This window comes from Microtus pennsylvanicus, chromosome 2 (genome assembly GCF_037038515.1).
Source record: "Microtus pennsylvanicus isolate mMicPen1 chromosome 2, mMicPen1.hap1, whole genome shotgun sequence".
Lineage (NCBI taxonomy): Eukaryota > Metazoa > Chordata > Mammalia > Rodentia > Cricetidae > Microtus > Microtus pennsylvanicus.
In genome coordinates, this window is record NC_134580.1 from 62,247,155 (window position 1) to 62,273,274 (window position 26,120).

A 26,120-nucleotide genomic window follows, 5' to 3' on the forward strand; every position below is an offset into this window, starting at 1 on the left:
GCCTCTGGACAGGAGGACGACCTTTCCTTTGCCTCTTGTGCAAGCATGCGCGTCCAGGAGTGGCTACAGACCAGCATGCTCTGCTCATTGTGTTAAGTGTGGGAGGTTTTTCTGAGCCACCAAGAACTCCTGAAGAAGAGTAAGGGACTTAGACTAGATTCTTCAAGGAGCGGCTTCGGGGCTGTGCTGGGGACCAGGGGAGCTGTGCTGGGAGTCATTTTTCTTATTTGAAACAATTACAGATTGGTAAGAAGTTGCAAGAGTTGTAAAAATGCTGTGTGGTTTGTTTGTTTTTGCATTTTGTCCAGGTACCAGCAGTAGAAAATAACATTTTCTTGAGCTGGTAAGATGGTTCCGCAGGTGCTTGCTGCCAAGCCTGATGGCCTGAGTTCTATCCCTGGAAACCACGTGGTGGAGGGAGAGAGCAGACTCTGCAAACTATCTGTCCTCTGACCTCCATGCTTGGGCAACAGCACACATACCTGCCCCCCAATAAATAAATGCAATTACATTTTTTCCTCTTTTGTATTTTTGAGAATTGTTAATCCTGTGGAACAGGAAATTTTGTGTTTGATTGTTGAATCGAGATAGGGTCTTGCTGTATAATAACCTAGGTAAGCTTCCAGAGTACTGGCATGATAATCAGAATTTTAATCGTAGCTCAGAACTCTTACTGTGTGAGAGAACACTTTACATATAGACAGTGTTTTTGTTTGTTTGTGAACACTATGAGGCTCATTGCATTTGAAATTGGTTGTTGCTTCTTAGTGCTCAGACTCCATACTGGAAGAGTGGAGATGGGCGCTGGCCAGGGCTGTGGGGATGCTTGAGCTTGTGCTCCCTGTAGGCATTGGCTTGATGGCATTAGCAGGTGCTGCAGACAGAAATGGCTGCCCAGAGAAATGTAAAGCGAGAGCGAGATTCAGCTGACTTGTTATTAGTGTGTTGTGAGCAATACATCAGGGTTGTGGACATCCATGCGGCGTCTTTTAAGGACTGTAGAATTGCCTGTTACACTGTTTCCTAAGGCCCCAAGGAGAGGTGAGATGGTCAGGAATGCATTTCCCATTCCTCTGCTTCTGTTTCATTTACCTCTCCCCCTTGAGCTCTGGCTGTCCTCAGACTCATTATGCAGCCCTGACTAGCCCCAGTCTCACATAGATTGCTTGCCTCCACCGAAAGGTGTGCGCCTCTACACCTGGCCCGACTTATTTATTTATTTAGACACCTCACTCTCAGGCCTCAAACTCTTCTTTAAAGATCTTCTTTAAAGGCAGAGGCCTGTGAATCTCTCTGTTCAAGGCCAACTCAGCCTGACAGCCCTGAGTACACAAAGAAACCTTTGTCTTGAAAGAAAAAAAACCTGAAAGAGAGAACTCTTCCTGCCTCCATCTGGAGTGCTGGAGAGTTGAAGTTAGCGGACAGTGACGACCAGGTGTTGGCCCTGGCCTCCGGCTTCTTCCCTTTGGGTGCGCGCACACAGCGGTAGAGCTGCAGATGCTGTTGTTCACTAGTATTTTCCCACACCTCGTGTGTGAGGGTGCATATATTGAAGTCTTTTCTTTAAAGGAGGAGCGTGTCATTTAACTTAGCAGGATTGTGGGGCTCTGCTGCATGTCAGCACTAACCTGGATGTCGTGGGAATGACAGCCATTAACAGGCTAAGTTGGCTGTAGGGTGTGTGCAGGATTCTTCAGCAGAGTGCTAGCCTCGTCCGAGAAGGCAGGAAGGTTCCCTGAGTTCTTGAGAATGAGATTGGGACAGTGAATAGGTGGTAGCCAAGGGGTTGATGGAGGAGCTGTGGGCTGCAGGGCAGGGCGGTGAAAACCTGAGAACTTTCTAGGCACCGTGAGAAAAAATAAAAAAGTATTAGCTGGACTAGGTGGCTCAGGCCTTTAATCCCAGCACTCTGAGGTAGAGGCAAGTGATCTCTGTGAGTTCAAGTTCAACTTGGTCTACAAAAAGAGTTCCAGGACTTCCAGGGCTATGTAGAGAGATAGTCTTAAACCAAAACCAAACCCACAAAGAATAGGATTGAGGGCCATTAATTGTGGGGATGGAACTTTGGGCCTATTCTGCAAGTTCTGAGACCCATAGCAGATCCTGATTTTCAGAAAAAAAAGAACTCAGACTTTAGATTAAAAACTGTATTATTTCTGTGTGGTGGTAGAGGGTATATATGTGTGCATATGCGCCATAGACTGCATCTGGCGGTTCCAGGCACTGTGGAGTCAGTGCTCGCCTCCTCCCACTTTGACATAGTTGGGCTCTTTAAGTTCTTCTGATTGAAATCTGAAAAGAATGCAGCAAGTGTTGGGTTTTTTCTTTTTTAACCCGCTGAGCTATCTTTTTTTTGGTTTTTTTTCGAGGCAGGGTTTCCCTGTAACTTTGGAGCCTGTCCTGGAACTAGTTCTTGTAGACCAGACTGGCCTCAAACTCACAGAGATCCACCTGCCTCCGCCTCCCGAGTGCTGGGATTACAGGTGTGCGCTGCCACTGTCCAGCCTACCAAGGCATTTTACTGTCGCTGTCTCCTTCTCTTTTTAAAAAGACAAACCTTTCTGTCCTTCTTTATGTGGAATGGAGCAGGAAGGCGTTTCCAACCCATGCCCCTTCTCTTTGTGGATCTGTCATTTCGGTGATAATGATTTCTGGTTTTGATGGTTTCTAGTCAGGTGTAGTAACACACACACCTGTAGCTTGTAATCTCAGCCCTAAAGAGGCTGAGACGCTGATGCAAGTTTAATGCCAGCTTGGACTGGGGTCAGACCTTCTATTTTGTAAATGAATGAATGAATGAATGTTTCCAGCGTTCAGCTATGAGCATTTCCAAAATAACATGCAGACAAATTCGAAACTAGCCAATAGATTGTGATACTCATCTTGTAGGCTGTTAAATGTCTGCCGTGTTTTCAGTGTGTGCATCTATATTTCTTAGCACTTTACTGAGTTGTTTGAGACTTACAGTCACGATACTTCATCTCCTATATGTGGATCTTTTTTCTTTACAACCATTTTGCCATTTTTATACCTTAGAATTGAAAATTGATAGTCATCCAGTAAATGGTGTATACTCACATTTTCCTACTTGCCTTATAATGTCTATATAAAAACAGTTTTCAAAACAGTTTTCATTTGAATTTTTATCATGGAGACCTATTTATTTATTTATTTATTTATTTATTTATTTATTTAGGAGGCGGAGTTTCTCCATGTAGCTTTGGAGCCTGTCCTGGAACTCACTCTGTTGATAAGACTGAACTCAGATCCCTCTGCCTCTGCTTCCTGAGTGCTGGGAGTAAAGACGTGCGCCACCATCATCTGGCTTCATGGAGACATTTTTACAAAAATATTTGGATATTTTTCTCTTTAGTTATTCTGTATTCAGGCCATTTACTTTTTTAGTCTTTTGAGACAGGGTTTGTGAAACCAGCTAGCCTCAAACTCACAGATTCACCTGCACCTCCCACCCCATACTGGGACTAAAGGGCTGACCATCCTATTCTATTCTATTCTATTCTATTCTATTCTATTCTATTCTATTCTATTCTATTCTATTTTATTTATTTATTTTGTATACAATATTCTGTCTGTGTGTATGCCTACAGGCCAGAAGAGGGCACCAGACCTCATTATAGATGGTTGTGAGCCACCATGTGGTGCTGGGACTTGAACTCAGGACCTTTGGAAGAGCAGCCATTGCTCTTAACCTCTGAGCCATCTCTCCAGCCCTGACCATCCTATTCTGATGCTCCACATTTTCAGTTCTCATGAACTTGAACTTGTGTTTTAAGAGTCTGAGTCTAAGGACTAGAGATAGCTCAGGTGGTAAATTGCTTGCTGGATGTGCTAAATTCTGTCCCCGGCACCCAAGTATAAAGCTGAGTGTGTGTCCTGAAAACCGAAAACCAAAAAAACTGAGCATGGGGACCATGGTTGTAAAATCCCAGGACCCACGAGGTCAGTGAGGCCAAGGGGTGGGGGTGGGAGGGGAGGAGATAACACCCAAGGTGTCCTCTGGTCTCCAAACACATGTTCATGAAGGTCAGTACTTTCTCATGGGGAAAATACACACACATACATATGCTCACTCATGCACACAGAATCTTAGAAACATCCCCTTTAAAAATAATAAAGACGAGGCAGGTCTCATGCTTATCTTGAGAATCCTGACGTCCTGCCCCAGCCTTCCCACTTGGCATTACAGGGTGCCAGCGCACTGGCCTTGTTAACTTTGAACTGAGCTATATATTATAATAGTTTCTGTTTCCGTGGTGTGTTAGGATGCACTCCCAATATTTTCCTAGACCTGATGGTGAAATACTGAACTTTGTGTGATTGACAGTTTTACTTTGTAAATATTTGCATTGGACTGTGCTACAGCGAGATGACCTCTTACACTGACCTCTGAGTCTAGTTGGTACTTGTTGGACTGGAAGGTGTTTAGAGATGGTTTTCCAAGAGATGCTCAGTGATCAAGGTTTTGGTCTTGTCAGCTTTGATGTCTTTGCAGCATCCCATTAGGGTGAGGAAATGAGACGGTTTGAGGAGTGTGTGTGTCACCACGTGTGCCTGCAGTTTGCTCGTCAGTGCTGGGCATAGTTACCAGGGTGTGGCAGGGAGGCTTTCTGGTTGCCCTTGGTGCTCTTTAAGGAATGGTTTTATTTTGAGCAAAGATTTACTCTTCAGTTGAGTTTGTGGATGAAGGAATTTGAAAAGTTTTTGTTTTTTTTTTTTTTTTGGAGTAAATGTATAAGGAGGTCCACAAGTGTAAAAGGGAAAGGTTTCTTCTGGTTTGTCCTGGCAGTGCAGGGATGGCGCTGAGGACCTCCTGTGCCTCTGGCAAGTGCTGTGTGCTGGATACTGAACTCCACCCTCTCAGTCCCTGGTTTTGTTTTTAATATAGCTCAATTACAGGAAGGTGTCCAAAGCATAGCTGCAGCTTCATTCATAGGCAGTGGGAACGAGCCAGAGGAAATTCCCAATTTCTTTGATCATCGTACTTGGTTTCTGTTGACTGGGTTTCATTACTCACCCCACACTTAGGTAGAAACAACACAGATCGTTTGTTAGCTCTGTCGGGTTCGCAGAGCTCAGCTGCTTGCCTCACTGTCTTGTCTCCTCCCTTTGCAGCTGCCCTTAAGTATTGGCCTGAGGAAGTTTTTTGTTTTTTCGAGACAGGGTTTCTCTGTAGCTTTGGTGCCTGTCCCGGAACTAGCTCTTGTAGACCAGGCTGGCCTTGAACTCACAGAGATCCGCCCGCCTCTGCCTCCTGAGTGCTGGGATTAAAGGCATGTGCCACCACCGCCCGCCTCAGAGGAAGTTTGTTGAAGAATCTCATTGGTGGCTCCATAGAACCTGTGGAGGCTTCAAGGGAACTAGACGTGTTACTTAACAGCTCGAAGTTTAAAAGACTAAGCTTGGGGGGGGGTGGCTTTTGTGTCTGACTTAACCTTAGGGCCCTGCCTCAGTCACTTAGGCGTCATTCTCCTTTGGAGAATCTCGTCCTGAGTCTAGCACATCTTCCTGGAGAGAGTAATTTAAATGCTGGGTGATAACTACATCTAACTAAGAACTTAGTATTGTTGCTGTTTTGAGACAGGGTTTCTCTGTAGTCTTGGCTCTCCTGGAACTAGCTCTGTAAACCAGGCCGGCCTCGAACTCAGAGATCTGCCTGCCTCTGCCTCCTGAGCTGCTGGGAAGAATTTATTTCTTAAACCACCGTTTAGAAAGATGGTAGATAATAATAGTAAAATTAATTATTCAGAAAGATTTGGATACCATGGAAGGGTTGATATCATGCATTTGAATATTGAAGCACTGACAGTTTGATATTTATTGCATTGTACATAGCATACCTTGTGAAATATCATTTATAGTAAGCCTAATAATTTGAGATGGAAGTATTGGACTTGATAGTGGGCTCTCCATGGCTTGGAGGTCAAAATGCAGGCGTCTTTCTTTGACATCACTGGTGTTGGAGTCAGGTGTGTCTCACTGAGGAAGTGTGGACCACTGCTCTGTTCCCTGATTTCAGACGGATTGTGGGCCAGTGGTTAGTATTTATTTTGTGTGATTTCTGTGCAAATAGTATTTTTCTTTTTCAGATGAGAGGTACTTGACTTAATCTGTTTGATTGATCAGCTGTAGGACTGAATGCTTTTCTATTCAGAAACATCTGATCTGAGATGATGGCTTCACTGTGACTGTGTTCAGTTATTTGGTTTTTTTGTGCTATCTGTTTATCAGGCATTCTCCTAGGTATTGAGTATGAGATGGCGTTCAAAAGAAACTTGCATTCAGTAGGTTCCTAATGGAGAGCTCCAGGCATGTCTTTGGGTAGGTGTCCTAGTCAGGGTTTCTACTCCTGTGATGAAAAAAGCAGTTGTGGAGGAGAGGGCTTGTTCCCTCTCTTCTCTGTGTATAACAGTTCATCGTCAACAGCAGTCAGGGCAGGGACCTGGAGCAGAAGCTGATGCAGAGGCCATGGATGGGTGCTGCTTACTGAATTGCTCCTATGGCTTGCTCAGCCGGCTTTCTTACAGAACCCAGAACCACCTGTCCAGGGTCTGCACCACCCACAATGGGCTGAGTCCTTCCACATGAATCACTAAGAAAATGCCTCACAGCCTGATCTTATGGAGCTGTCTTCTCAGTTAAGGGTCTCTCTTCTGATGACTACCTTGTGTCAAGTTGACATAAAACTGTCCAGTACAATAGGTTGTTACTTTGTAACAAATGTAGCTCTCCAGTATGGGAAAGAAGGAGGGCACCTGCTGGCCTTAGAGTTGATTAGAAGCAGGGCCGGGGAATCCAGTGCTTAGAGAACTTGCTCATCATATATGAGGTTCTGTGATGTTTCCCCCTCTCCATAAAAAGATGGACAACACCCGTAGCTTTGCCTAAAAGAGTGTTCTGATATTTTGGTCAGTTTTTAAGTGATATTGATCATATTCTGTTGTTTTTCTTAATGTTTTTTGAGGTTTTAATTTAATAGAAGATGAATTGAATTTGCAGTAAGTTTTGTGTAGCTGTGGCACACACACAGCACCCTTTGCTGTTTTGTATTTGATGTGTTTGAAGTCAGAAGAAGCCCTGTCTTCCAGACCTTGTTGGTATTGTAAGATGAGGACGCAGGCAGGTTCTCACGCTTCCCTGAGTTCAGAATGGGCAATGATAGGAGTGTCCAATGAAATAAATTCAGCTTTTAGACTTCTTGGAAGCCAAAATAAAGAAATTACAGTGAGTGTTATATTGTGTGTATGTGTATGTATGTGTGTGTGTGTGTGTGTGTGTGTGTATATATATATATATATATATATATATATTCTTAGTTACTGTTTGAGACAGTTTTTTTCTTTTTTTCCCTCTTAAACCTAGAGGGCGGTGGGAGTCTAGTCCAGAGAGGTTCCTCTTAGGTGACTGTTGTGCACTGACAGACCCTGAAGGGGGAAGACAGTCTTGCTTCATAGCAGTCTTTTTCAAGTATGGATAAATACAGTTGAGCAGAGCTGTTTAGAGGAGTCTGATGTCTGATGCTGTATAGGTAGGTGGTGAGGTCTCCTCCCCCCCAACCGGTTCTGTGTAGCCCAGGCTGGCCTTGAACTTGTGGTCCTCCTGCTTCTGCTTTCTGAGTAGTTGTGGGATTGCAGGGATGTTTGCTACTTTAGAACAAAATTCATTATAGCAGAGTTTCCTTAGACATTTGAGGCAGTGGAGAATTGGGACGGATTAGCTTCTGTTGCTATTTCTACTTCACTACTGCTGAGAGAAAGGGAAATGCTAAGTGGGGACTAGCTGGGGTGAGGAGGGGTGCTGGGCACAACCACTATACTATTGAATGAAGAGAGCAAAGATTAATCCAATGCTTAGCCAGTATATCCCATTGAAAAATAAGCATTGAGAAGGGCATGGTCGCACACAATTAATCCTAGCTCTGGGAGTCTGTGAGCTCTATGCCAGCCTAGTCCACTCCGCAAGTTCCGCATAATCCAGAACTACAGTGAGACCTTGTCTAAAGAAAAGGGACTTGAAGACATTGGAAACATGTGGCACACCAGAGGCAGGTGAAGACTAACTGCTTCCAGTTTCTAAGCACAAAGCAGGGTAGCAGCACTGTAATAACCCAGTAGTCCCCAGTCCACACACACATGCCCTGCAGTTTAGGCTGAAGAAAGCCATAACCGAGCAAAGCACACTGGCATCAGAAGCAAACAGTAGTCCTATTTAATAATCTGATCGTAAGAGCTGTACTAGGTCCCTGCATCTAGCTCCAGGCGGGGAGAAGATGCATGCTGGTAACCCTCTCCCACAGACCAGACTCACAGGCACTGGGAGTGGCTTTTCCAGAGGACCCCAGTTCAATTCCCAGCACCCACTTGGCAGCTCACAAGCATCCATAGTTCCAGGTCCATGGGATCTGGTGCCTTTTTCTGGCCTCTGTGGCACCAGACACACAAGTAGTGCACAGGCATATACAGGCAGAATACCCATATACATGAAATAAAAATTTAAAAAATTATTTAAAAGTGTATTTGTGTAGACACATGTAGATAACTATTAGCTTTTGGTATGTGAGGAAGGACTAAGCCATTCCTCTGAGTGTTTCAGATCAAAACTGTGATTTAGCTTAAAGGCCAGGCTTCTAAGATTGGGATATTGTGGTTAGCACCTGTCTGTTGTCTACTTTATAGAGTCTTGCCAAGCTAATAACGAGTAGACGAGTAAGAGAAGTAAGGCCGAGGCAGCGAGTCCTTTAGATTTGTTTCAAGTAGACTGCAAAGTCAGCAGGTCGAAGTGAGTGCCTGTCTGTGTGTGTGCTGACCTTTCCTTCCTCTCTGTCCTCTCCCTAATTCACAGCCATAAGCGAATTCCCATCTTCTCCATTCTGGGTGCTGTATTTGTGTGATGTCTGCCTGGAAGCCGTCCTTTCTCTGAAAGCATTTAGGACTTCTCATGGCTTCATGGACCCACTGCTCCTGGAATTGTGGGCCTTGTGTGTCTATTGAGCTATATAATTTAGATTTAAAAGTGTTTTAATTTTCCGTATGAATGTTTTACCTCTATGTTTATCTGTGTACTGCTTGTGTGCCTGGTGCCTATGGGAGACCAGAAGTGTGCTTGGGATCCCCTGGGACTGAAGGTAGAGGTGTGAGCACCATGCGGTCCTCTGGAAGAGCAGCCAGTGCTCTTAACTGCTCAGCCACCTCTATTTCTACAGCTCCAATTCAGATTTTTTTTTTTTAATTTAGAGGCTACTTTAATAAGTCCAATACAATTTACATAAAAATACCCTGTGAGAATTTCATGCATGCCACAATTCGGGCTTTTAAGACAATTCCGTGAGAATTCCTAATGTTCAGTAGCATTTTAAGGAAAGATTTTGTTTTTATTAGTGTTTTAATTTGTATGTGTGTTTCTGAATGTATGCCCCATGTGTGTGGGTGCCTGGGAGGCCAGAAGAGGGTGAAATAATCTTGAGCTAGCCACAGTAGATGCTGAGAACTGAACTTGGGTCCTGTGGAAGACCATCAAGTGTTTTTAGACCACTGAGCCATTTGCCCTGCTCCAGTAATGTTTAAAATAGAGGTATTTGAAGTTGCATAGGATTTTTGAGATAGACTCTTATGTAAGTCAGGCTGGCCTTGAACTTGATCTTTCTCCCTCAGCCTTTCCAGTGCATCTGGTAATAAGGTACACATTTTGAATGCAAATACTGTCTTTAATTTTTCTACTGCTTTGTAGATAAGGCCATGATCACTGTTGGGAACTTGGTGAGTCTGAATTATTGTTTTTCTTTCAAAGCTGGGTTACAGCACCTACTGTCCTGTTTCAAATGTCTTGAATTTTCTAACTCCTTTGCTTTCTCTTACAGCTTTACAATTCATGTTACTATTTTAGTTTTTTGGAGGTAGTGGTGATAAACACATAGAACTAGCATAGTCTTGAAGATAGAGTTTATTCTTTTCACCCAAAATACACATACCTACTGTGATTTTTTTCTTTTTTATAAATTGACCCCTTTCAGCTTTTTTGTTGTCCTTGCTGGTAATGTCTGCCTATGCATACATGTTGGTCTTGGCCATGGTATTGTCTTCAAAGAGATTTGGAGCTTCTTTAGCCCAGTAACCCTACATTTTCCTCCTGGAAGGAGCATCTTCTTACGCACAGGCTCGGTAGCATTAAAAATGCACTCTTTGTGCTCAGGATGGAATTTTGGGAGCCCCCAGTCTTTAAGCTGAAAAGAATTGCAGTCAAGGCTTACATTTTGTCTAAGTACCCTTTACTGAAGTACTTGGTTTTCTTCTGTGTCGGGTGGGCAGGTGTTGTCATGTTTTCTCTGTTGAGAGTGCTGGACTTCTTCTGTGGTATTGCCTTGAGCTTTGTGAAATAAAGTCAAGACAGTGTGGCCCCGCGGCTGTCCTCTGCCCTCCCGTTAATGAGATTGACATCTATGAAATAAATACATTGATATTTCTTTTTACAGTTTTTGTCAATCATGTGCTTGTATTTTATTTTCAAATTTGCTTAGACTTCTGAGGAGAGATTCTTATTCCAAGATAATAATGATTTGATTACAGGAAGATGGGTGGGTTGATTGATTCTAATGTTTATTCTTCTAGCTGTGTTTTACCCTGACTGTGTTTAGATGATATCTTAGAAAATTTACATAAACAACATCAAATCTTAGAATTCTCTAAGTGTTAGTGTTGGGGTGGGGATCTATTTCTGGTCCAGTTAAGCTGCACTTGTTTCTTGATGTGCTCTGTATGCTGGAATATACTAAAGGGAGGAAGGCTTTCTGCATTAGGGGTTTAAGGTTCCTGGTGGTTTGAGTATAAGCTTGCTTGAATGGTCCTTTTCTTTTCTTTTTCTCTTTCTTTTTCTCTTTCTTTTTCTCTTTCTTTTTCTCTTTCTTTCTTTCTTTCTTTCTTTCTTTCTTTCTTTCTTTCTTTCTTTCCTTTCTTTCTTTCCTTTCTTACATGGTTTCTCTGTGCAGCCCAGGCTGTCCTAATAGAACTTGCTTTGTAGACGAGGCTGGTTCTCCAACTCCCGAGAGCTCTGCCTGCCTCTGTCTTATGAGGCAGAGGATTAAAGGCGTGCACCACCAGTTGCCTGGCTGAGTAGCCCTTTTTAGTGGGAAAAGATGCCCAACAAGAACCACTTATGTTAGAGAAGGGAAACTTACGGAAATACCTTGCGGTCTTCATAAAGGCAGGTTGATTTTAACTGAAAAAGATCTGCCTAAGATCTGTCTGCTGCAATATTATTTTGGTTTTAAGAATGCAGCTAGAGCTGCGTTTGTGGCACATACCCCTAATCCCAGCATGTGGGGGAGGAGGGAGCAGCAACAGGAATTCAAAGACATCCTTGATGTCTGAGGCGTTGTCTTAAAAAAGAATGATCTTGCTTTATAAATGTTTAATATTCTAAAATAATACAACTTTAGGTTGGGTGTTGTTGTTCATGTTGACTACTTTAAAAAGATCTGTTTAGGCTGGGCATGGTGGGAGGCAGAGAGAGGCAGGCCGAGTTTGAGGCTAGCCTGGTCTACATAGTGAAGTACAGGACAACCAGAGCTACATAGTGAGATCCTGGGGATGGGGTGCTGTTCAATTGATTAAATGATGGGAAAAGTGGGCTTTTTGTTTAGCTAAAGAGAATAATAACATGATGGTTGTCATTGTTCTTTCCGAGGAAGTCTGGTCTGTGTATTCCTCCATGGTTCTGGGGTAGAGATCTGGAGAAGACGTGGTCGCCGAGCTCTTAAAGAGTGTCTCCAGCTTCCTAAGATCTCACTAGACTGCGTCCTGTTCGGGTTCAGAGTGGGGAACAAAGAATTGGGCAGGGTTAATCAGATTGCTGTTGTCAGTCTTGCAGAAGAAGCTTTAGTAAGGCTGTGGACTGAGTTTTTGAGGGCCGAGACTACACCGGTTTCCTGAGATGAAGCATGCTCGTAATTGCTCTACACAGGCTTTTATGCTCATGAATGTTTCAGAGAATTCTTTGTATGTTTATGATGGTTCGGAGCAGCCAGTCCTTGACCTAGTTAATGTTAGAATCACTTTGGCTGCTTAAAGTTTTGAGCTGGCAGTGTGGTCCTGTGGGATGAAATCCAGTGTAAATGGGCAGGCGGTGGTCTCCTCAGTAAGTGCTCTTAACTGCTGAGCATTTCTTGAGCCTCAAGAAACCAACGGAGCTTGATGTGTGTAATTTTTATTGCAAATGCTCATAATTTCGTTCAGTTTAGAAGCTAGAATATAATGTATTTATTGCCACCAGAAAGTGTCCGGTGACAGTGCATGCAGTTCACTGTGGAAAGCTAAAGCTCTTTGCTATCAGATCAGGTCATGGAAGCAGACATCTGTACGCAGTAGTCTAGGTGTGTGTTTACCTGGGACTTGTGTCTGAATGAGCTCTCTTTCCCTTTTCCTGCTTCCACTTTGGTCCCTTTGGCTCATTTCCCTAAGAACAGTCCAGATTGTGGGAGGAGAGACTGACCCCTGAGTGGACGAGACTGAGAGTTTCTCATCATGTGAAGCAGTACTGAGTGTTTTCTTGTGGGAGGCACTAACTGTCATTATCTAGAAAAGGACTCGCTGTTGCAGCAGCAGCTGAACTAGCTTGTATCCTCCAAAGTGTTACCTCGCAGGTTACCGTTCCTTTGGTTCTAAGATGTGTGGTAGGGTATAGCCTTCCACCTTACTTCTCTAAGACAGGGTCTCTCACCGAGCCTGAAGTGTGCTGGCTAAACTGTTGGTCATCAGACTCCCAGCATCCACTTGTGTCTGTCTGTCCTACATGAATTAGCAGGCATATGTTGCTCTGCTTGGCGCTCTGTGACTGCTGAGGATTTAAACTCATGTTTGCCGAGTAAGTGTTGTTACCCATTGGGCTGTCTCTCTGTACCCCTAAGGAGTGTTTTAAATTATTATTGATGAAGGGATAGGTTGGGCTGGAGAGTTCAGTGGTTAAGGACTTATGCTGGTGTTCCAACGGATTTTGGTGTGATTCTCAGCGTCTTCAGGATGGCTCACAACCATCTGCTCTAGTTCTAGGGGACTTATTACCTGTCCTTTTCTGGCCTCCCTAGGCACCAGGCGTGCATGTGGTACACTGACATACACTTAGACAAAACACTCATACATAAAATAAAATTAATAAACTTTAAAATTGTTTTTGAAAAAGAAATAAAGCAACAAGCTAGGTCTTGACTAATTTGAAATCATGAAGGGTGTAGAGCCGGGGCATGGATCAGCATGTGGCCAGTAAACATGTTCAGTGTCTGCTGTTGAGGACTTGGGAGTTAATGGTGTGGGGCTTTCCTTCTAGAGTACCAGTGAGGTGGGCTGTGGAGGAAGCAGGCAGTAGGTACATGGGGCTTAGGACAGTGCTTGGCTTAGTGTGGAGTTGAGGTGGGTGGTTTCCAGTAGTCGAGTTACAGACGACTCTGGGGGTACAGTTGCTCTGCTAGGCTGGGGGAGTGTGTTGGAAAAAATAGTTCGTGAGTGTAATCTGAAGAACTGTGGCAAGCTAAGGCTGTTGGGTTATATTGTCTGCTTCTTAAGAGCTAGGATTAGAAACATTATGTGGGGGGAACCAACCAAGCAAACACAAACCCACTCTTCCTGAGAAGGGTCTAAGCGTAAGGACAGAGGGTTACTGAGTAGCGCAGCTTCCTGTCTCCAGGATCTCATTCTGACCATTCCTTGGCTCCTCAGATTCCTGCCCACCAGACTATTAGCTTGGCACTGGGGCAGATTAGAAGCTGCAACATAGCACACACTCCAAGGATGAAAAATAGGAATTTACAGCATTGATAATAGCTGCTGTCTATTGAATGTTTGAGTGATTGGCTCTCCAATATATGTAAGAAAATCACTTCTAATCCTTCTGTAAGCACCTCTTTCAGACAGATGGTTAAATTTCCACTTAACAGACGAGAAGCTGTTTCAGATCTGTGAGGTTAAAGCAAGCCGTGTGCGCGCGCGCGCGCACGTGTGTGTGTGTGTGTGTGTGTGTGTGTGTGTGTGTGTGTGTGTGTGTGTGTGGTAGTGGACAGGATTGTGTGCAGCGGAGCTGTCTTCCCTCATAACACGGACAAAGCTTACCCAGGGCAGCAAGAAGCCAGCCTGTGGTTCTTCCTCAGCTCTTCAGCTCTGACTGTGGTCAGGTGTGCAGTCTCCTTAGGTATCTTAGTACTACTGAGTAGTTGGGTTTCGTTACCATACTTTATTTCTGTTTATGTTTGTGTCAGGGTCAGAGTATGTTGTGAAGTGTCAGTTGTGAGACTTTCCATAAGAGTTCACAGCAGACCAGGAAGGGTTTGAGTACACAACCTGCAGTTGGAGGGGCTTTCCTGGGAATGAGGTTGTCGGTATTCGGACTGGATGGGGCTTGTGCGAGGAAAGCCAGTGTGCTCTGTGCAGGGCTGGGTGGCTGAGCTACCTTGTGCTGTTGACATGCTTTGGTTCCTGTGTAGGAATAAACAGTATAGTTTACTGTTTAAAATGAGGTGAAGCTGAGAGTGAAGGCACACACCTTTAATGTCAGCACTCTGGAGGCAGAGGTGCGTGCATCTTTGCGAATTCCAGGCCACTCTGGTCTACATAGTGAGAAGAACATTCAGAGCTGCTCTGACCCTGTCAGGGAGGGGAAAATAAAGAAGTGAGATGAACCAGGATTTACAAAGCTATCAAAACTTAATGTGTAAAAAGGCCACATCTTTGTTCTTTTCTACCAAATCTCCTCTTGTCGTCTGGCATGAGTCTTCTTCCCTTTTCCTGTTTTGAGTGGAGTCAAAAATAGCAAGGTTGATTTTCGGTTTAAAAGAAAATGACTCATTTTTGTGTGTTTGGAGCTCACTCTCCCAGGGGCGTCTGTCTTTCAAATGCACAGTTGTGCGGGATTTGTGTCTCATTTTATATTATCTCTGACATTAAATCTGAACCATTAAATAGGAATATCTAACCATAGAAATTAGATTCCGGAAAGAACTGATTTCTCTATTGTAGGTTGTAGAAGGTGCGCCCCTCCCCCCCCACCGGGTTTCTCTAGCTATGGAGCCTATCCTGGAACTAGCTCTTGTGGACCAGGCTGGTCTCAAACTCACAGAGATCTGCCTGCCTCTGCCTCCCGAGTGCTGGGATTAAAGGCGTGCGCCACCACTGCCCAGTTTGTAGAAAGTTTTTATAACCCAAATTTTGTCATTTTCATTTTGTAGAAATCTTTAAAGTTTCAGTTGGAAATCATTTTAGAAGACAAAGACTGGCATTTTAAAAACATGCATCATATAGTATATTTACAGTACTAGAAGCTTCTTTTTCATCTTGAATGCATCTAGGGTGAGTGTCTTACATCATTTGCTTGGTAAAGTGAAAGTCTTTGATAGGCCGGCACTGCCATCTTCCTAAGTGTTAGAGCAAGTTTAAGTCCTAGTTGGGAGCAGTGGTTCAAAGGGGGGCATGGAAGTTTCTCTAAAAGCCCTCATTTGTGTGACTCGAGGTCTTTGGAGAGTAATGTCGGATGTTTGCTACTGAGCACGGTTCTCTTTGGGTAGGCAAGGAGGTAAAAGGGTTAGAATGATGTCCGATCAATTTAAAGAGAGAAAATGTGGACAGGCCTGTTACCGAGCAAAGAGAGATTAGAAGACTTTGATCAGTATACACACCACCGAGGAAATGGCCTTTCTTGGGGCAGGGGTGGTCTTTCTGTGTGGGCTGTCTCCAAACTGGAAGCAGTGAAGGGCACTCTGCTCACTGCTACAGTATATGAGCTCAGTTGCTCAGCATGCCCACCCACTTTTCTTGACTGTCTGCCTTGGAAGTTGGTAATCTAGACCTGGCTGGCTTCAACTCTGAGATCTGCCTGCCTCTCTCTCCCTGGTGCTGGGATTAGGGATGTGTTCCCATGCCTGGTGCTGGGATTAAAGGAGTGTGTCCGCGCTCCTGGCCTTTGAAAAGCATTTTGAAAGTACATAGCCAGGAGGTTCTGGTTGATTTCTGTGATTGTTCATGAGAAGGATGGGCAATTATTATTTTTTTGCATTTGTGTATTTATTTTTCATTATTTATTTGCTTGATTTAATAAACTGAACATGCATGCGTGGGTATGTTTGTCCGTGTGTCATGTACTGTATGGAGAGTAGAGATCAACATCACGCCTCCACATTTTTTGTGTGTCATCGCCACCTCACAGGCTTACTGTTAAGTCTGCTACTAAGTTGAGGTTTAAGATATGTAGTTGTGAGTGAAATTTGGCTTTTTAAGAAAGAAATGTTGCTTTTGTTTTGTTGCTGTGAGAAGTCTAGCTTGTGTCCTTAAGCATTGGAAGCTGGTGCACTAGCAGTTTTAGTGGGTCTGCTGGGTGGGTATGTGGTCCTGTGATCTGCGCTCGGCCGCAAAGAGAGGCAGATGCTCCTAAGCAGAGCCCACTCTGTGCTGAAGGTTTCCTTGTCATGTTACATATGTTTTAGGATTGAGTTAATGAATTAAGTTGATAATTGGGAGGAAGATTCTAGGTGATTATGTAAAATTTATTTGTATATGAAATTTTTCAGATCAGTATGATTTTGATATATTAGATACTATTTCATTCGTTAAAAAATATTTATTGTGTGTGTGCACACATGTCATGGCATTCCTGTGGAGGCCAGAGGATTAGCTTGAAGGAACTGGCGTTCTTCTATCGTGTGAGCTCTGGGTATCCAATTCAGGTCATCAAGCTTAGCATGTTCCTTTACCTGCTGAATCCTTTCATGGCCCCCAGTAAATGCTGCTTTTCATTGACATTGCATATGTTTAATACACCGATACATTTGCTTTTTTATGCATTTGTAAGAATTCCGAGCCTGAAAAGACCCAGGACTGACTAATGGGCCTTCCTCACATAGATGAGAACCTGCGTGGACGAGCTGCGGGAAGCCCTCAGACTTGTGTGTGCACTCGGTGTTACTTCCACAAATTGGTGTGCATGTCAGGTGAACCTAGGACATTAATTATGGGTTCCTACCCCCCTTTTTCCTTTGAATTGGGATCTTTTTATGTACTCAGGCTGTCCTGGCACTCAGTCTGTATCTCAGGCTGGCTTCCTGAGAGTGTTGAGAACATAGCCATACTTCACCTAGCTTTAATTACGGGTTAAAAAAACATCAAGTGTTTCATTTGTTGTGTGACTATCTTGCTTTTGCACCTCTGGCTGCACCGGAACTCACTATGCAGGTTAGTTTGGTCTCAAGCTGGTTTTGAGCCTCCTGTCGCTGCCTCCTGGGGGCTGGAATTGCCAGCATTTGCTACTATACTGGACTGTGGAGACCTGTCCTTTTTTGTCTGGGTTACACGCTAAGGCATGTATGTGGAAGTCAGGACAACTTTGGAGTTGGTGTTGTTCGGTTTTGTGTTGGTGCCGGGGATTGAACTCACGGCATCAGGCTTCGTGTAGCAAGTGCCCTCCCTTCCCTCTGAACTGTCTCACTGGCCATTTTTGTTTGTATTTTGAGATATGGTCTCACAGTCTCTGGCTGTCCTCGCACTCATTGTAATCCAATCCAGTGAGTTTACAAAGATGTATTTGTCTGTCTCCAGAGTGCTGGGGTTATAGGTGTGCACCACCATGCCCTGGCTTTACTGGCCATCTTAAAATGTGAATTTTAAGATTAAAAAATTTAACTGATACCAGGAGCCATTTTTTTTATGTCTTTGGTAGTCTGTAATTTGCTCTTGAGTTTATGTGTTATTAAATTATTTTCTGGCATTTTGACATCCTCAAAGCTAAGTTTAGTCCCATAAGCATCTACCTGAAATACTGTTTAAAATCACTGACAAATTTAATTTTAAATTTTTATTATCGTCCAATTTTGAAAGAAGTTTGACCCACTCTGCTGGTTTGTATATTTTGAACTAATGAAAAAGACATGGTAATGAAAAGAGTTGGTTTCCTGTGCTAGTGAACAAATGTCTTTCTGTGTGTCGTGGCTGTGGTGTGGGGGAAGTCTGTGTGAAGGTGGGTCTGGTACAATCAGGTCTCCTGAAGGCTGCTGCCACTCTGGAGCGCAGCTCTGTCTATTTGGCCTTCATCTTCTAGTTAGCCTCCTCAGAGCTCTGAATTCCATTCTTGTATTTAATCTTGTTTGAAACAGAATGTGCCTTCTAATTGAGCAAACTGGAGTTGAGGGGGAAAGCTGGCCCTCCTGGAACCGAGGGGACACATTGTTAAAGAAAGAAAGTAAATGCACCACTGGGCTGGGAAAATGAGATGGGTTTTTTTAGGGGTGATGGCACAAATTGCACCCACAATTTTGGTAGTGAGAAAGAATTCACCGGTATTTGTTTTTTTGTTTGTTTGTTTGTTTTAAATGAAAGCGCCAACAGAAAAATTTAACCACCAGGTATGCCTTGGTTATTGTGCATGCTTGACAACGGTGTGTTCCAGTAGTCGGCCACTCTGCACTTGCAGGGTAGGTTGACAGACTCCTCCATCTAACTTAGTCACTCACTGCAGCAATTAGAACATTACCTACGGGTGCAACAACCTCTGTAGGCTTTTATTTTAATTTAAAAACCTTTCACATAATTCCCTATTTTATTGTCTGAGTACTTGCCTGTGTTTGTGTATGCCTGTAGCGAGTACACATGGCGTGAGGTCGGGAAGGCATGGGGTGGCTGTGAGCACCGCGCAAGTCCTCTGGGAGAGAAGCCATCTCTTCAAGCCATCTCTTTAGCCTCTTCTGGAAGCTTTTTAAACCCTAGCAGCTTGTACAAGTGGTTAAAGTTTGATTTCATCCTTACTTTTAGAGATCAGCAGTTTCATAGATCTTCTATTGATTTATGACCTGTTGTTTTTTTCATAGTGTTTTCTGAAATTCTCAGTTTATCTATATAAAAATTATTTCTAAGAAAGTTTTAAAAGACTGGACAGTTATGTAGGTAACAATTGAAGAGATGAGTTCTTGAACATTTCTGTTTGGTTATATTGGTTTTTTTTTGTTTTTTTTTTTCGAGACAGGGTTTCTCTGTGGTTTTGGAGCCTGTCCTGGAACTAGCTCTTGTAGACCAGGCTGGTCTCGAACTCACAGAGATCCGCCTGCCTCTGCCTCCCAAGTGCTGGGATTAAAGGCGTGCGCCACCACCGCCCGGCCTGTTTGGTTATATTGTACATTATAAAATTACTCCCTTAGGCTGATAACATTTTGTATTAATTCCGGACTGTGTCTTTGAGGGAAACAGGCAAATTATAATGTACAGCACAAGTTATTATCTCTCTTATGTAGCCCTGTGAGGATTGTGCATCTGTATGCATACCAGAGGCTCATGTTGGCTCCTCATCTGCTGTGTGCGTGTGTGTTTGGAGACAGTCTCTATGTGCTCCTGGCTGTCCTGGAATCTTCTGTAAACCCGTTAGACCTTAGATTAACAGATCCTCCTGCCTCTGCCTTCCAAGTATTGGGATTAAAGGAGCGTGTCACTTCCTGGCCTCTCCATATTTTTGATTGTTTTTTTATTGAACGTGGGCTCTTGGTTTCTTTTACATTTGGCTGATGAGTGAACTCCTGGGCGTCATCTGTCCCTGTACCCCCCCCCCCCCCCAGCACTGGGATTAAAGGTATACACTGCCAAGTCTGGCTTTTATGTGGGGTCTGGGGATCCAGACTCAGGTCCTGGTGATTGTATGGCAATTACTTTACCCACGGAGCCACCTACCTAGCCCAGAGTGTTTTCTAAGCATGTATAGCAACATTCCTTTAGAAATGGATGTGTTGTCCTGTACAGATACCGTGGTGTGCCATTCAGCCTCTTGTCACAGGCCATGAGAACTGAGACTAGGCTTTGGGAAGACACCGTTGTGCTAAACTCGACAGAATTTTGTGCTTCCCAGTTATTTTCATTTCGTGATGTCTGTGTGCTTTCTTAGACAGCGCTCATTCCATGTCAGCAAGGTAGGGAGTTCTGGCTGCCTCACACTCATGGCTCTGGTCTCAAACCCACAGAGATCTGCCTGCTCCACCGAAAGGTGCGCTCCACTACACCTGGTTTATAAATGAGTTTTCCATTAGGCATTTGCTCAGGGACCAGCTTTGCTGCTGATATCAGTTATGAAAACTCTAGAAGCCTCCTTGTCCCTGTCTGGAAACGGGGTTAGCATGGTAACACTGGAGCTGTGGATGGTTAGGGACAGGGTTGGCACGGTAACACTGGAGCTGTGGATGGTTAGGAATGGGGTTGGCATGGTAACACTGGAGATGTGGATGGTTAGGGACAGGGTTGGCATGGTAACACTGGAGCTCTGGATGGTTAGGAATGGGGTTGGCATGGTAACACTGGAGCTGTGGATGGTTAGGAAGGGGAAGGATTGCAGCACCCGCTTGTGATTGCTCTGTGTGTCCCAGGACTGGTGCAGGTGTGTCAGAGCCATCTTGTTTATGCAGGACCAGTACCAGACTTTATTAACACTTGGTGTTTGTTTTTCAAGGTTGCGGGAAGTTTCAGAGAAGCTGAACAAGTACAATTTGAACAGGTAAGAATTTTAAAATGTTTTAAGTTTAGCAATTTTTTGTGGTTGGATGTGCTAAGCAATTGTCCTACCAATGGAGCTGTAGCCTTTTATTAGGAAAAGGGTCCATTTTTTTATACCGTAGTCTAATGTGGTTATTATGGTTTTATTAGATTAAGATTTAGATTAGAGGACTGGGCTCAGTGGTTAGGAGCACTGGCTGCTCTTCCAGAGGACACAGGTTCAATTCCCAGTACCCATGTGGCAGCTCACAACTATCTAACCTCAGTTCCAGGGGATCTGACTCCCTCCACCAATGCACATAAAATAAATTTTAAAAAAGTAATTAGATTAGATTAAGAATCTTTGCGATGTAGCCCTGGCTGTCTGTCTTTGAATTTGATATGTAGATCAGGCTGGCCTTGAACTCACAGACAGAGATGATGGGAGTAAAGGCTGTGCCACCACATCTTTTATTAAGTTACAGTTTCCGTTAACGCTGATTTGTAAACAGTTTGGCTTACTACCCAACTGCAGTGACTCTATGGTGGATGTTTAGGAATTAGTTCTTTTTGTTTTCAATTAAGAACAATTTCACTTGCATGTTTTTTTTTTTCCTTCTTCCTAGCCACCCGCCTTTGAATGTCCTGGAGCAGGCTACCATTGAACAGTGTGTTGTGGGACCGAATCACGCTGCCTTTCTTCTTGAGGTGAGGAATGAAAGTGAAGCAGTGAAGTCACCTGTGCCTTCATGCTTCCTTAATCAAGGAAACAGTAGGTATGGAGGAGGACTGGGCAGTGCTGACCCTGCAGCCCGTCAGGCTGTACTGTTCCCAGGCTTTTGTGCTGTTGTGGTCCTTAACCCAGATGTGGGCTTCCTCTGGAGGGAGGGGCTTCCTTTCCTCTGAGCTGACAGTCATGGAAAGCAGAATCTGATTACTGAGTAAGTTGAAACTTTAATGTCTTCTCTTTTAGAATTTTATATATTTTCTTTTCTTTTAGGATGGCAGAATTTGTAGGATTGGTTTTTCAGTCCAACCAGACAGACTGGAATTGGGTAAACCTGATAATAATGATGGGTAAGACTTTTTTTTTTTCATATGTGCAAATGCGTGTGTGTTTATGGTGTTGAGGATCAAACCTAGAGCATAGTATATCGTAAATAAGCATTTTACTACAGAGCTACATCCCTGTCTTGTATTTTGTATTTAATACAATATTTCAGAAAACCGATTTCTGATCTTGATTATCCTCAAACGATTTAAAAAAAAAAAAAAGGCATGACAGAAAAAATGATCTGCTGGGGTAGGAGATGGCCCAGGTCTTGCACCACATTCGAAGCTGGTCTTGAATCATGCTCAAGATGGCCTATTGCCCTGGCTTCCCAAGTAGAAGGTAGTACAGGTTCGTGCGTGCGTGCTGGTGCGCCTGGCTGACTGAAATGACTTATGTCATGTTTATCGCTAGGGACAAACGAAGGAAAGCACTTTGAAAGCTGTCAAGTTTTTTTCCCCTTCAGATTTCGGTCTGTAAAAATTACAGTGCAATAAAGGGTGCTTCCCAAGATACGGCTCCTATTTGATCATTTCCAAGAAAAACATGGTTGATTTTAAAATGTAAAGAAAATTTACTATTTATTATTCATTTCCATGTGAAAATTGACAACTGGTTCTACGAGGAAGGAATGTGAGTGTTGGGCAGCTGCCACCTGGCACACATTTTAGTAGGAGTAGCCAGCATACCTACCTGGCAGGAGTTGGGTACCTGTCGGGCAGGCAGACACTGGACAGGTTCCTGCGGGGAAGCCTGGAGGTATCTTCCCAGCAGCCTGGGCTGTGTTATGAAGGTTCATCTCTTGATTTTTCCTAGGTCAAAACTGAATAGCAGCTCGGGGGCAGGGAGGACTTCTAGGCCTGGCAGGACAAGTGACTCCCCATGGTTTCTCTCAGGTTCTGAGACTCTGGGCAGGCTGGCAGGCAACACTCTGGGGTAAGTTGTGTCCAGTTGCTAGCCCTATTCACATAATGCGTGCTGAAGAATTCTGAAAATAATACAAGAGCAAAATGATTTCATTTATTAAATCTGGAAGGATACAGTTATTTAGGAAATCAACTGTTATCTGTAGTACGTGTCAAACAACAAACATTTCTTCGTTGAGTTGAGATTCTGCATGGCAAGTCTATTGGCATGGCTGAACTCTGCTTCCCACTGGTGGCTCCTTCTTGATTACTTACAGTGGGGTTGAGTAGTCCTCAGAGCCCCTCTGTGTTGACACCCAAAGCCTAGCTAGTTAGGTGTGACCCTCACAGAAACAGTTTGCTTATCTTGCTTTGTTTTCACTTTTATAGTGGCATTTATTCCTAATCTTAGGTTTTTAATTTATTTTTACTTCTGAAATAATTTGGTTTTAAAACCCTCACAGCTCCAGAGCTTGAGAGGCCAAGGCAAGGAGGGTCTGGGGTTGGAGGTCAGTCTGGGCTGCAGAGCAAGGAGGACCCTCCCACTCAGCTTCCCCACATCAGCTCTTCCTTGGGCAGAGTTCTGAAGCAAGGACTTAAGATTTGGTAGCTGGGCGGTGGTGGCGCACGCCTTTAATCCCAGCACTTGGGAGGCAGAGGCAGGTGGATGGATCTCTGTGAGTTCGAGACCAGCCTAGTCTACAAGAGCTAGTTCCAGGACAGGCTCCAAAACCACAGAGAAACCCTGTCTCGAAAAGGCAAAAAAAAAAAAAAAGTTTGGTCCACAGCTCATCCCCATTTTCTCAGCTGTGCTTTTAGGATCCTTTCTCTGGAGGAGGATTCAGTAGCGATCCCTGTAGGATTTGGGTGCCATGCTTCTTTAGTCTCTTGGTGAGGGCAGCTCCTTAGCCCTTCTGTTTTTTTAGCCCCGGATGCGGTTAAGGAGCTTGTTACAGTGCACGTGCACTGTGTCTGGATCTGCTTCTCCTTTCACTCCAATTGACTCGAGAGCAGGCAGTTGGGCGGGAACAGCCCGGTCCTTCCCTTCCCATTTCAGTGGCATGGGATATTGATGGGTCTCACAGGGCTGGGCTGGCTGAGGTTACTTCTGGCTGTTGGGTGAAAATGATGCCCCTGGTACAAACACTCTTCCCCCTTAGTCATTCACATGGACTTTGTGGAAAAAACCAAAACTAGAAAACATTTTCAAGTATGTGACTATCTGATTTCTCCTCAAGCTTCTGCACATCGATTTTAATACCTTGATGATTGCATGTGTTAGTTGTTACTGTAGCATTGGCTAGCAGTTTAAAATTCCATCTTTTTTTTAATATTTAACTATAAGGAAGAACTCCCTCTGATTAGTTTCTTTCCCTCCTTTAAATTTTTGTTTTATGTCTTTCTGCCCAGTGGCTTATATTACTTATATTATTATATTTGGTGTGTGTGTCTGTGCGTGCATGCAGTTGCTCACAGGCTTGCTGATGTGTATTGATAGCCTGTTAATTATGTTGCTCAGATGTCTGCCTGATTTAATTCTTTTAATTGTTTAAAGGTAGTTATAATATCTATGACAGAAGGACAAATAGAGTGGTGGAATTTTATGAATTTTCCGATGAAACATGCCCCAGATACAGTAATATTGACTAGCACATTTATTTGACTTTGGATAAAACCTCCAAAGAGGACTGTGACTAGTTTTAAGACTTGAAATGCAGAGAGAATTGCTCATGTTTGAGCTGACCCTCAGTTGACCACTCTTCCCTACCATTCCCTGCTTGACCCTGACACCTCACCGTGATATTGAGCTGCTGGTCAGTGTGGCAAAGCGGCATTCACACCCCTGATTTCATCAGGTTTGCAGAGACCTGGTCTGTTCAATGGGAATGTGAGATTGTGACAGGTTACTCTGAAAACCAAACTTTGCAGTCAAGTATGCATGTGCTTTTCTTTGATTTGTTCTCTCCCTATTCATCCATTCGTTAACACATGCTTTAGAGTTTGAAATGTATGGCGTTTGAGAATTGAGGACAGACAAATCTTGAGTTCGCAAAGGGATCTCATTAACCACAAACGTTGAGTAGGGTATAGTGGAGTAGGAGCGAGAGTGTCCTCCTGGACCCTGTCCTCTCTTCCCTAGAGATCTGGCTAGCTCACTTTGAGCTGAACGGTTTCCATTTCAGTGTGTGTTCGAAAGACTTTGGGATAATCACGCTGTTTCTTTTCCCTGTCAGCAGGATATCTGAGAGGTGGTCGTTTATTTTCACTGGTCATCTTAAGACCTTTTTTCCTTTGGTTTTTGTGTTCAGCAGTTTGGACTAAAGACTGCCTTGCTGTTTTCTCCCATTAATAATTACTTAATGTATATATCGTGAGATGTTTCAAAAATCTCCTATTGTTTTTCTTAATTCACTTTGAACCAGGTTGGAAGTAAGAGTTCATTTATCTGGGAGAAGAGAGTTATAATTAACTTGTTAACTTAATAGTGAGGCTAAAAAAGGAGCTGTGGCTGTCAAAAGTCTTTGCTGTTGTCATTTAATACATAGGTGGGCTATAAGCTGCCTTTCACTGGCTTGGACTCTACAGTCCTTGGGGATTTCGTCTGAACTAATCTTTTCTTTTCTTTTCTTTTCTTTTCTTTTCTTTTCTTTTCTTTTCTTTTTGGTTTTTTGAGACAGGGTTTCTCTGTGGTTTTGGAGCCTGTCCTGGAACTAGCTCTGTAGACCAGGCTGGTCTCGAACTCACAGAGATCCGCCTGCCTCTGCCTCCCGAGTGCTGGGATTAAAGGCATGCGCCACCACCGCCCGGCTGAACTAATCATTTACTATGGGTTTTGGATTGAAAAGTGAAGCAGATACTTGGAAATTGTAGGTTGAAGCTGGCCAGGTAGGAAAGATGGTACATAGCAGGACTCTGACAAAGCGGATGTTTGAGGGTGTGGAGGATCACATGTGGTGTGTGAGCATGTGTATGCTGGTGCTTGTACCTGTGCATATGCCCAGACAGGAGATTGTCAGCTGTCTCCTTTCTCTGCCTTACTCCTTTGAGGCAGGGTCTCTTTCCAGAACATGGAGCCCTATGTTCATCCAAGCTAGCAGCCACGGAGTCCCAGTGGTTGCCCTGCCTCTTCCCACATATCCCTGGGCTGACCGTTGTACATAGGACCATACCCAGCTTTTTATGTAGGCTGGGTTCTGAACTCAGCTCTTCATGCTTGCAGGGGAAGCACTCTTAATTGTTGAGTTCTTTAATACTCAGTTTTATCTAATGTGGTATTTTACTTCCAGCATGCCATGTAGGATTCTGTGATATTTATTTTTCTTTCCATTTCTCTTAAGTGGAAAGTTTCTCAGACTCTTTTTCTTTAAACAAACAAAAATATATACTTTAAAATATAGTTTACAAATTATTTGGACTACACTTGGTGTGAAGCTATGGGCACACTATGTGATTTTCAGCCCTTTTGTGTAATCTTGAGTGCTGTATGGCTGGGTTAGAATTGTAGCATTGATTTGATAATTTTACAGAGCAGAGTCACGCTTTTCCATTATGTTTTAGTTTAATATTTAAGAAAATTGTAACTCTATTATCGATAAAAGGTATTACACATTCAGTACTTACTGTCTTGTTACCCGGTGCTATATGCTTAGCATAACATTAATCTTTGTCTAAAGC

The 26,120-nt window shown here is 43.6% G+C and overlaps 1 protein-coding gene across 4 annotated transcripts in view; it reads left to right on the forward strand.

The window, feature by feature from the left end:
- Ubr5 (ubiquitin protein ligase E3 component n-recognin 5) overlaps positions 1-26,120 on the forward strand; it is a 110,052-nt gene that overhangs the window by 12,484 nt on the left and 71,448 nt on the right. For all 4 annotated transcript variants that reach the window (XM_075961160.1, XM_075961157.1, XM_075961158.1 and 1 more), the window contains exons 2-5: positions 20,467-20,511; positions 21,116-21,197; positions 21,490-21,566; positions 22,357-22,476. In XM_075961160.1, the coding sequence (XP_075817275.1) occupies positions 20,467-20,511; positions 21,116-21,197; positions 21,490-21,566; positions 22,357-22,476 (324 nt within the window). The remainder of the gene's footprint in view (positions 1-20,466; positions 20,512-21,115; positions 21,198-21,489; positions 21,567-22,356; positions 22,477-26,120) is intronic.